The sequence below is a fragment of the Nyctibius grandis genome, chromosome 4 (assembly GCF_013368605.1).
Source record: "Nyctibius grandis isolate bNycGra1 chromosome 4, bNycGra1.pri, whole genome shotgun sequence".
Classification (NCBI taxonomy): Eukaryota; Metazoa; Chordata; class Aves; order Nyctibiiformes; family Nyctibiidae; genus Nyctibius; species Nyctibius grandis.
In genome coordinates, this window is record NC_090661.1 from 90,849,561 (window position 1) to 90,862,171 (window position 12,611).

The 12,611-nt window shown below is 42.5% G+C and overlaps 1 protein-coding gene across 1 annotated transcript in view; it reads left to right on the forward strand.

Annotated features, from left to right (window-relative positions):
• The window catches only part of CNNM2 (cyclin and CBS domain divalent metal cation transport mediator 2), a 123,026-nt gene that overhangs the window by 93,222 nt on the left and 17,193 nt on the right, over positions 1-12,611 (forward strand). The window contains exons 2-3 of the mRNA XM_068398275.1: positions 5,111-5,254; positions 12,230-12,367. Coding sequence (XP_068254376.1) covers positions 5,111-5,254; positions 12,230-12,367 — 282 coding nt within the window. The remainder of the gene's footprint in view (positions 1-5,110; positions 5,255-12,229; positions 12,368-12,611) is intronic.

Here is a 12,611-nt window from a genome sequence, read left to right on the forward strand (position 1 = left end):
TTCTGGAGGTCATCTGGTCCAACCCCCTCTTCAGAGCAGGCTACTTTTGAAATTGGCTTAGGTCACTGAGTTTTGAATACCTCCAAGATGGAGATTTCACAGCCCCTCAGGGCCCTTGTTCCAGTGTTTGGCCACCCTCATGGGGAACAAGTTTTCCTTATCTAGGGAGAGTTTCCACTTTTGAAACTCATGTCCATTGCCTCTTGTCCCATCAGTATCTAGATCCAAGAATAATCTAGCCTTGTCTTCTTTATAGCCTACTATAAGGTGTGTAAAGACTTTTAAGACCCCCTTTTAGCCTTCTCTTTTCAGGACTGAACCAATGCAGCTCCCTCTGCTTTCCCTTGTTCATCGTGGGCTCCAGCCCCTGACCATCTTAGCATCCATCCACTGGAATTGCTTCAGTTTATCAGTGTCTTGTCTTCTACTGGAGAACCCCAAACTTGGCACCAGTACTCCAGGTGCAGTCTCACAAGTGCTAAATCGAGAGGAATAATCCCTTCCCTTGACCTGCGTACTGCACATGTACTAATATAGTCAGCATGCAGTTAGCTTTCATGGCTGCAAGGACACACCACAGACTCATGTAGCTTGTCCACCAGGACCACAGAGTCCTTTTCTGCAGACCCAGCCGGTCAGTCCCCAGTACAAATGCACAGAGGTTATTTTGTCCCAGGTTCATGACTTTGCATTTGCATTCATTGAACTTTATAATGTTCCAGTCAGCCCATTTCTTCCTTCTGTGTGTCTGTGGGGAAGTGGCATTTGAGAGTGGGGTGGGTACAGCTCTATTCATATGACAGAACTTGTCACGTAGACAAGACCCTCTGTACTGACCAGAGCAGATGTTGAACTATATCAGATGTTTTCATCTGTAATTTGAACTGCATGGCAATGTTCTTGAGGTCCTTGCTTTAAACGTATAAATGCCTCGGGATCAACGGGTGAAATTTTTTTTTAATTTTGTTTTTTCAAGGAATGCTTAAGGTATTGTGAGAGAATCTGTATTTCAAGCATGTCTTCCAGTGCTGATCTGCATGGTCAGTCAGTCACATGGACTCTCTTGAGCTCATTCTAGGTTCACTGACTCACGTGGATTTCTTCATGTTTCTTAATTAGCTCAATAAATTAATCAGAAGTTGTGGTACAGAGCAAAATCCAAGCTGAGCAGCAAGATTTTGAGCAATGGGATGAGACTAGATTTGCTTTAACAAAAGTTGCCCGTGAATGTAGCTGAGAGATTAGCATTTGTCACAACTTGTGTCTCAAGCCATGTACACATATAAGCTCCGTAGGCTCTTGCTGATGTTACCCACTGTTGCTGTAGATGGGGGAAGCTAAGGCAGAAAGCAAACGCTGCCTGCCTGTGGCCACAGAGGAGTCGTGGGTCAGAGCACTGCCCACAGGTCTCTCCTGGTGCTGCTTATTACACGTCATTCAGGTCATTTCTGCCTTTATCATCAGATCTGGCAGTGCTGCAGAGCTGCCTGCTTGCTAACTCCCATTGTATCAACACTTAAAACAAGTGATTAAAGAAAGATTAATGCCATAGATGTAGTGTGGTTAGAGACCATGGCCAGAAGATCAGTGAAGTATAGAAATTATTTATATATTTTCCATGCAGGTTTACTCTCTCTGTTTAATTTGTATTCTGCTCCCAAAGCCCTAGGAATAATACAGACAATCCAGGTTTCCTTACTTGGACACTTACTTTATTCAGCTCCTTGTTGGATATGTATTGTGTGTCCTTAGCAGTGGAAAATACTGTTGAAACCTCTCTTTCTCAGTTGAATAAAACAGTATGACAAATACTAGTGGCCTGATAAAGTCCTTGACTAGAGCTGTAGCCAATTTCTATTTAAAACACTCGGAAGAGTCATTATTTTCCTCACAGGCCACTTCTAAAGTTGGGCACATGCTGTGTTGTGCTCTTTTACGATGTATAAAGAAGTCTTTGCACTCCTGGCTTTTCCTTTAGCCTTTTCTGCCTTGATTACTTCCACACGTGGAGGGTATTTTGCAGTTACCTATGCAGCAGTCTGAGAGGGCAGCCAGTCCTGGAATGCATCTTCATGCCACCTCCATCACCAGTGCCGATGCTTGTTCCACTGCCTGATGATTTCTGGCAGATTATTGGATCTGGATCAAAATTAACTTGCAAAGACCCAAGAAATGAGATTTTCAGATCTGGTCTGTCTCATCGAGTGACTGCATGAGCATTGGAGCCAATGCAAAGGAAGGAAAAGACTTTAGGAGCAAAAGGCAGCTGTTTAGAGGCAGCCCCATTAGATTGGCTTAAATTCATCTGACCCCAGCAAAGTGGTGGGTTCATGAAAATCAGGAATGGAAAAACTTGACAGTCAAGAGAGAAGAAAGGTTAGTGTCAGCCTGCGTTTGGGTAACTTATGCATTTTCAACAGATAAACTCTCTGCAACACATAGTTTTAATAATGAAGGTGAAGCTGAACATTGATGTGACCCACCAAAAAGTCCAATGACATTTGAAACTATGACAAGTTTCCATGGTCTTAATGCTTTGGGTGACAAGTATTAAAACTAAAAATTGGAGTTTATGGCAGAGCCAGAAAAGATGTTTCTAGCCTTCTTTTTCATTGTAGAGAGCGCAAAATGTCTGATACCCATCCATAACTAATTCCTTATCAGCTCACTTTGTGTAAGAGAGCAGTAGCTGGTACAGATTGTGGTCGCTTGTCTCACATTAGGTACTGTTGGTCAGATCAGAGTGCTGCGCCTGCTAACGTGGGGAGAGCATAACATATTTTAGTGATACTAAATTCTTGGTGGGGACCACCCCGATGGAAAGGGCACGTAACTGGTTTTGTGGCTGAAAGTCATGCACAACTTCCCATGGTATTATAGCCCCTCAGGTCCTTCCCCAATCCCATTTCCATAAATCTCTCTCATTGCTTGTAGATGTGTACAGGACTCCACTGTTAGAAAGGCTGTCGTTTTCGAAATGTAAATTTCATCGTCTTGTTCAGCTTTATCATAGGCAGTAAGAAGTGGAGGAGAAGGCTGTAATTTGATGATTCTGATCAAAGCTGAAACACCGAGTTGATAGCATTGTTTGTTGTTTTTTTTTTTTATTTTACCCGCTTGTACAGATCTGAGCACTCTTACCACTTATTAATGTGTGAGAACGGTGAACCTTGGGGATTAGCATCTGAATGAGCATGTGCAAATGAGCTGCTCTGGTCTGTGATAGAAATAGTTCTTGAAGGAGTTATGCCTTTTGACTTGAAAACAAATATACTAATATCTGAGCAGGCACTGGAAAATAAATTACAATATATTTGGTTTGTCCGTGTGACATTTTTTTGTGTCACAGTTCTTTTTGAACAACGTTATATTGAAAGGATATAATTGGAGTAATATATTACAGAGGAACAGCAATGATAATAGTACTTAAATCTTTCATGTTTTTATGAAGTCACCTTTTTTTTTTTTTTTTTAAATCCTGTTCATTCAGTGGTAAAAAGAGCTGGAAGCCTTGCAAGGAATGCAAAAACCTGGCACAGTGAAGTACTTTCAGTACAATATGAATGTTGATCCTTTAAAATCACGAATCATCTTTCTGTTAGTTCACTGTAGAATAAGGTCTCCTCAAGATAAGACTCAGCAGTGCTGTGGAGTTGGTATTTAAAGTATGTCCATCTGCATCTAAACGAGTAGCTCCAAGACAATCAGATTATGCAGTAGTTACTTTGGTGAGAATATCGCCTAAGTGGAATGGAAACTTCATTTTGAGTCTAATATTAGACCCTGCTTTGGAAAATTCCTTTTAAATGATCACAAGCTGGGAATAGCAAAAGAATTTAACTTTCGACAGACAGCATTCACCAAGAATTTGTTTTTAACTGCTTATGTTGGGTCCCTGGGAAAGCAGATGTGAAAAACTTACCAAAGTGAATTGACTTGACCTGATGCAATGTTTATATCAGTAGTTGATAAGTTTTCCTCCCTTGTCTAATTTGTTCAGGATATTTTCATTCTTTAAGCATGAGTGAGTCTGGGTTGGAATAGTTTGAATGCTTGTTACTCTAATAATTTGAATTTTAAAACATGCAGACATTATTGCCTATAAAGGGATCTAAGCAAAGCTGAACTATTTTGGTTATCTTCCACAGATGGGGATAAGTATTGTTTTTGAGACTAGTAAAGAAGAACGTGAGGCAACGCTTGCTTACCTCCTGATAGTTCAGAAAGCATATAGATATTGCTGTATTTATACCTCAAAATGCCACTTGTATTGGTGAACCCTTCAAATGCGTGTTACTTTTTATGCAGCTTTACAAAGGACCACCTTTCAACGGCAGCTAGGGAAACTGACAACCAAGGGTATCAAAGCTGATTTGAAGCGTCGTGATATTAATACTATTCCTGTGGCAGGAAGAACTTTAGGTCTTATAGAATACACTGTGAATTATGCAAAGTTCGGGATCTTTAGAGGCACTAGAATATCTCATCTTAGCTTTTCTCTTTGTTGATCAGATACTGTGACTTTGAATATTTTAATTAATTAATTCCTAAATAAGCCTCCCCCCCCCATATGGAGCATGCCTAAATAAATTATTTTTGAGGGAAGGAGAAAAAGAGAAACTCATGGATTGGGCTGACCTCTTCTCCCCAGCTCTACCCTGTTCACATGCTTTTGTGGTTTGGCCATTGTTGCTGTTGTTTCCAAGCTTGAGGAGAACATCCACGGGAGCTCAAAGCAAAGGAGGGCTCCAGCCTGGCCTTCCTTTGCCAGTGCATGAGACAAGAAGTGAACAGCCATCAACAAGATGATATAACTAATTCAATGCAAGGTGACAGTTTCACTGGAAAGACATTAGAAAGAGAACCACTGATCTCTTTAGCCGTGTCTCCTTAGTGTGTTCAGTGGATTTCTGTGAGCCAGGAATGCATTTCTCAGACAGAAATCAGCTTATGATTTTAAGCATCTGTTAAACTTTGCCTCTTTTTTCCATGAAGCCTGACACCAACCTTTTTGTCTTTTTATTTATACCTATGTGTCTAAATTCTGCTATAATTTCTGATCTTTCAGGAATTTCTAAAATGTCTAAATTACTGATCTGTCTCCTTGCAGGCAAGTCTCACCTGGCTATAGTACAAAGAGTAAACAATGAAGGAGAAGGGGATCCTTTTTATGAAGTCCTGGGAATTGTCACTTTAGAAGATGTGATTGAAGAGATCATCAAGTCTGAAATTCTGGATGAAACAGATCTATACAGTGAGTAGAAATATTTGCACTTTGTTTGTAGACAAGTGGCAAGACTCCATCCATCAGCAGTTGTGTCTAATAGCTGTGTTTTGAGAGATGTAAATTGCTGATTTAAAATCTCAGTGGTCAAATGACCTGCAGATCCCTTAGATGGTCAAAGTAATTTTTATTTTCACAGCATGGGCACCTCATCCCTTTATACTGTATTAATTCAGAAACAGGACAATTTGCTTTATTTGACCCTTCCATCACTAAGATTTACATCTGCAACAATCTGGTCCCTCCTGTTAGCTGTTCTCCATCACAGTGGCCTTGTTAAACCTTTTTGTTACAGTGCTTATGACTTCCCACATTCTCCCCTAACCTCTCTTTGCCTCAAGGGCCTGTAGTCCATGTACCCACTGTACTTTAGCAAGAAGGCAGGCAAATACCATGCCTCGAGGAAGGGGGATGGAGTCTCTTTAGAGCCTCTCTCATTCAGAAAACCTGAGAATGGAGTCTTCTTCAGGGCTGAAAACCAGTGTGTCCTAAAGGTCTCCTCTTTTTATCACTCAGTACAGCTCGTTCCTACCTTTGTGTTAACATATGTTGAGGGAGATGATGCTGCAGGTCAGCCATTACCCAGGACTTGAGAGATCTGGACTCTTTACTTTCCCATTTTAGAGTTTGTCTGGTCTTTGGCCAGTTACCTAAAGTGTCTTTTTTTCTCTTCCCATCTGCAGAATCTGGCCTGTGCATATGGGACTTCCTTTCCCTCATTCTTCATCTGCCTTATCTGTGCTTTGATCTCTCTTGCTGGCAGATGCTATTTTTTACTATGTGTTCGCATATAGCACAAGGATGTCTCTAGAATCTATTGTAATAGCAATAATAGAAATAATAATTTTAAATATCTTTAACACTCTTCAGCTGTCCTTTGCTTTCTTTTTCTTTCCTCATGAAAAGGATCTGAATGTTTCTACATCATCTTTTTCAGGCCAATGCAAGCATCTTCTATCCTCCCTCCAAGCCAAATGAGCACTTCACACTGTGGAATAGACATACTTCTACTTTTTCTAATAGATTGTTATTGCCTGAACTACTTTCTGTAGCTGGTCAGTATTTTACCAGTATTTATGTGCCCAAAGGTTCATGTAAATCACAGTTGTGTTTTACGATATGCTAAACAGTCTAATTACTTTGTAAATCACAGAAGTCCGGTTAGTATTGATTTCTTTTAATACCTTCACAAATGAATTGTTGGGCTAATCAGTTACAACATAATGCTTTTACAGGGTGAATTCAGACTTTCTTTTGTACTCCAAAAAGATCCAGCTTTGTCTCATCACCTTTGAGATATTTCCATGTTTCTATGAGTGAAAAGACATTGCATACGCTTTTCAATGTTTTTGTTCCCTTGTTTGTTAAGAGAAACCACATAGGTCATGCTGTGTTGTTCTTAGGACAAAAAAAGCTTTGACCATTAATAGCATGTTAGAGTGCAAGGAAATGAGAATTTAATTTTACTGTCTGAAGACATCCTAGATTAACAAAATAGAGCTGGTGAACGTGAGTTCATTTGAAACTCTTCTTCCTGGGAAGGTTTTACTATTGAAAATTCCTGGTTCAGAACAGGAGGGAAACTTCACTTCCTAGGCTTCCTGGAGGATGCAGGAAATTTTGGGGGGTGACTCCTGCTATGTACCACGAAGATTAATTTCTAGTTTCTTTATGAAGCACTGGAGTTCATTCCACTGTTTAGATTGAAGGGAACTGTAGCAGTAAGGGAGAGAGCAGAAATCTAGAGAAGCTGCGAGGATCACAGAAAACATGATAGGTTTTGTATTTGGGCAGACTGATGCGCTGTAACCACTTCCAGTCGGTGTAGTGATGGGAACATGCTTTGGGTCTGCTGAAGGTACTTTATTGTCCATGATACATTAAGGCAGCTCATTTTTGATGTTTATATTAGTGTGTCAGTGCTAGTAACCCCATCTAGTACTAGAGTTCTCTGATGCTGTTCATTATAAGACCAAGCTGGCTTGCTCATCTCAGACCAAGCCAACTTGAAACTTTTGGACTGATTTGCTGTATGCTAGGTGTTTACTTAAAAGTAGACCTTATGAAAAATGTTGGCAGCGTTGTTACACCTTTGTTCTGAAGTTTTAAAAATGTTTTGTTTTGCTTTGATGGAAACTTGAAATTTGATGAAATGGCTGACCTTGGTGTTGGAGTTGTGCCTTTCTGCTGTTTCCATGAAAATCCATTTGAGCTGTGTTGGGTTAGAAGCAACTGTATATTTACAGATTTTGCTGAAAGCCACTCTCACTGCTAAAGCTCTGCAGCTGAATTTCTTGGGGCTTGTGTGCACAATAAATGTGTGGTATTTCTTCAGATTGCTCTAGTCTGCTATGTCTTATGGCTTGCAAAGGTGTTGGGAGCAAGGAGAAGAAGATGGGATCAAGAAAAATTGTTGAATAGGTCTGACCTATCAACGTCTGGATAGACTGAGTACTTCTGAGCATCAGCCTTTGTATTGGGGATGCTGATGGGGTGGAGAGAAGAGGTTTCTGTCATGATACAGGTAGGCTCTGACTACATCTCAGGCAGTGTCACAATGAAGAGCTGTCAGTGCGTTTGGCTCTTAGTATTGGAAAGTTGGAGCATTTTTTCATGGTTGACACACTACAGGAATCTGTCCGGTACTCCCATGGCCCTAGCCATGGTGGGAGAGCATTTCTAAACCTTCTCAGAGGCCCAAGAGAGAAAGCTGTATGTTCTGCGTTGGCCTCAGACTGCAGAGTCTGCTTGAGGAACATGGAGTTCACCATTCTGACCTGGGTTTGACTGGTGACCTCCTTTATTTAGCTCTTTCTAATTGAAGATAAGTTTAATCATCCCCTTAGTGCAACTGGAATACTCCTGTTTTGCACGCATACTGTTGAGAGAGGGTTTGCCCCATGTAAAATCTGAGATACTTCTACAAGTGAAATATCTTAACACACCCATGTGCACGTGTTCTGCATGTTGCGGGTAAATAGTCTGGTTGTAAGCACACGCTTACATTGCATTTTTACGTCCTCACCCGCACGGTGTTCATGCCCCAGGCCGCAGGGGCGTTCAGTGCCAAGCCATGGGGCACATTTGTTACGGAGCTGCACTGCTGCAGCTGCAATAGCTTTCACCTAATGATTTGGTTTTAGCCTTGGTAAGTCACTTCCCTGAGGGGAAGGCCACATCTTACCCTAACATCCCTATTTCCAAACAGCTGGCAAAGCAGGTATGTTAAATAAATGTACTAGTAAACTCTGTATCACTACTCCCATTTCAACCATGGAGCTACGGGAATAAAAATTGTTTGCTCTAATAAGTATTTCCACTGACATCCAGTGAAACTGTAGCAACATAGAAAAGGTTGTGCAACGCCGATTTGTCTGGCAAGACCTACAGATATTGGCATGGTGTACATCAGTATCCTACGCCAGGAGAGCAGAGCTCTCTGTAGATGGAATCTAATCTTTAGATATACTGAGGTTGTTGCCACCTGTTAGAAACTGATGCTTTTACTTTGTTGGCCATTAGGACTGTGGACTTGCTAATCTTCTGCTGTCTAGCAGGGGCAGGCTGCGGGAGCTGCGTCCTTACGTTATTTCAGGCTGCTTTAGAGCTTCGAGTTTAGTCCCACTGACTTTCTGTCAGTTGCTAAAACACGCGTGATACACAGGACAAGCTGGTTTTGCCAGCTGGGGACAAAAAGAACTGGCAAAACTAACTTAGTTAATTCCTAAGCTTTTCTTTTAAAATGAAACAAACTCACTGCAGATGTCTACCCTGGTTAACAGATCCTAAAGACAATAGGACAAAAAGGAGCACAGGAAGAGAACAAGAACCCATCTCAGAACATTATTCGTTATGTGTTTGCAGCACCCATCTCTCTTCAGCCTCCCTGCCCAACTGAACAGGTGATCTGAGGTTTGAACTCCCTGCTCTGTAGCCATTTTCATCCCAAGCAGGGTCCTTCAAGGAAACTCATGCAATCGTTTGTGGTGTTCTGCATCAGGCCTGAAAGTTCAGGAATATTACAAGAGAGATCACAACCTTACTGGTATTTGGATCTGTCCTCTTCTTGAGATCTCTCCCTCAGCCCAGGAGCTCACAGTTAGCCTTGCTGCCTTTGATTTGAAGAAAAGATCTTAAGTATTCCCAGAACCTACTGAAGATAGTTGCAATATTTGTTGATATCTCACCAAAAGTTATACTGAGGGTATCCCTCATGCATCATATTGTTCATGTTGCACAACCAAACAGCATCACAGCACCCTGTAAGCAGAGATAGCTTCAGCATGCCAAGATAACGTCAGTGCCCAGGTCTCCATCTCACTTACTGTAGAAAAGACAGGCAGAAAATACCTGGTACAGATTCAATTACTTCTGTCATCATCCAGTCCTTGGCTCCTGTGTCTTACAAGAAGCTCAGAAGTTGTTTGGATAGTGAAGAACAATTAAGACTATTCCTTACAAAAATAAGCCAAGATAATGGGTTTAAGCCATATGGCTCTGCTCTCACTGTGTAAGGTTTTTCTTGGGGGGAAGGTTTCAGGACAAGCTGCCAAGGAAACAGTAGGAGGACTTGAAATTGCCCATCGTTTGAGTGAGAGCCTGGGTCTCTTACCTTGAGGACTGATGCAGATGGAAAGATTTAAGGCACCCTCCCATGGTGTGACAGTGGCCCTGTTTTCAGGTACCAGAAGTACAATGTGAAGCCTGTGGTGGTACAGCTCATTCATAGGAGAAATACAGCGATCCTTTACTGCCCTGCTTGTTTTCCTGTCCCAGGGCCAATACTTGTGATTTTTGCCTCACTGAAGAGAGCGATGATGGAGCTCCTTGTGGGAAAACATCTCAGCCACAGCATTGTAAAAAATAGCATTCTCTGAGCTTTTCAGAAAAAGCAGTTTCTGTTCTTCTTACCTCTTACAAGAGGTAGGACCTAGTGAGAGCTTCTGGGGGACTTTTCTCCTATTCACTTTCTATTGCTTTGGTGTCTATCTTTCCTTTAACTGCAAGTACAGATAAAGTCTGTCTCAGATTATATTCCTAAGGCAGGGATTGTTTTTCGTCTGTAACCACTCCCTTGGGTGGTTTCTATTCCTGCTTTTGGAAGAGAAACTGCAGTCCCTGATGTAGTCCAGGTCCTGGGTAAAGTACTACTAGGCTAAGAGGCTTCTGGTTTCAAAGAAGAAAAAGGGCATGGGTTGTCATGGTTCTCCATGTGCTTGGGAATAACTGTCTCAAATTTTCTGATTTGCATTGCTTATAGACGAGCTTTAGATATCTAGAGTAGATATGCTACTATCAGTACAATATTGCTGTTGAGTCTGTGATAGTCCTGTAGTGGAGGCTTGTCCATGGGAAGTTGAGGATCTAAATGTATTCATATCTAAAAGGCTAGGTGACTTGGGAAAATCTTTCTAGAAATCTGTTAATTACCAGTATTGTGCATTTCCAAGCCCTAGCTCAACCACTCTGAGCCTCATGTAGTCTGTAGCATATATTTGGATGCCTACAAGACTCCAGATCTCAGCGGCTTCCCTTGCTATGGTATATCACTTTAATCATCTTTGCATGTGTAACCCAAAATCTGGCAACAGCTACCTGGGAGCATGCATGAGGTTTCACAGTGTTAGCTTCACCTACACCTTTTTGTGTGCTTGTCTGAATTCTCTGCAGTGAAACAATGTACCAGAACTGCTTGTGGTCCCTCAAAAATCCAGTCATTTTAAACCAGTGACTAGGGGTCTGATAGACAAGTAGCTATGGTGTTTTCACTATCTTTCCCCACTAAGGCCTTACTACCTGAGCCATGCCTCAAGTCTGAGGGGCTCACTAATTGCCTCAAGACTTGGGTTTCCTGCAATATACGGTGGAGCTCAGAGCTGTCTGACAGCATTCTGCTGCTTATAGCCAATACCACCTTACAGACTGTGTCAGCAGAGAAGAGCAAGACCCTACCATCTGAGCAGAGACCTCTTCTCCCTGGAATTGTTGTGTACCGTACCCCAACATGCCTATAGCTCTCCGCTTACCTGGTTTCCTACACATTTTGGCAGATTAGCTCAGTGGGTGGATGATAATAGCTGGGTTGTTTGTGCCTCTGCAACTCCGTCTTTCATGCTGTCTTTCACAAATGGGTATTGCCCACCACACAGCCTGTTTTAAGACACAGACAAACCAAGTGGCAAGTATTTAGCTGAATAAAGGACAGGAGTCTGGGATCACTAGCAGGTGAATTGCCATATCTGAACTCCCGAAGCGATTCTGTACTTCATTCAGTGCCTGTAAAGCAGCCAGAGATTCCCACCTCCAGGCTGCACACCTTGCCAGCCTTTGCTGAAGTTTGGACAGGAGAAAAGAAACAGCGTACGCTAGGCACTGGGAGTTACTTGGGCCAAAGGCATGTGGATTTTGCTAAAGCTGTGAAGAGTCAGTGAAGCCATGGTACAGCATAAGAAATAAGTCATTGTATGTTTAGTCTGTGTACTTGCTGGGAATTTTCTAAGGAATGTATATGAAAAAAAGTAGCTATCACAGATATTCTTGTAGAACAAGACCTTTTGTTCATTAGTAGCACTGAGCAGGACTCCTCCCCACCCAGGAATGCGCACGCACCCTATGTGTAATACGCAGAGCCGCTCTGCAATTAGATGTTTGCAAGCAGAGACTTTCCCCCCATTGAAGTGACAGAGAAGCGACAAGAGACCGTGGGTGCCTGGCTCTGCAGGACAGGGACTCAGGGCCGGATGACCCCACAGCACGGCTCGCTGGTTGTTCCTGGTTTGTGCTGCCTGCCGATGAGCAGGGCTTTGCGTGTACTGGAGAGGGGTCTGTCTGCACCCTGTGCTCTGGGTGGCCATCCTGGCTGACTCCATCCAGCGTCGTTCATATTGGACCCTGTTCTAACAGAAATCACTTCCTTCCTTTCTTTTCCCACCCTCCCTTCTCCAGCTGATAACAGGACGAAAAAGAAAGTAGCTCATCGGGACAGGAAGCAGGACTTCTCTGCCTTCAAGCAGACAGACAGTGAGATGAAGGTTAAAATATCACCACAGCTCCTCCTGGCAATGCACCGGTTCCTGGCGACAGGCAAGTGCGGGTTATCTTTTTCTGTGATCGTGCCAGAGCCTCGGAGGCAGTTTGTCAGCAAAGGCCGGTGCGGTGGGTGGGACAGTGCAGGCGGGAAGGGAGGCTGGATTGTGGGGGGGGACAAATAATGCCACTGTTGTGTTTTTCTTTTTAAATTCTCTCCTCTCCTGTGTTCAGTGTCGGCATGAACCCTCTGAGACATTTACCAGGGGTGGACCAGTAACTTTAAATTGGTCTGAAAGGT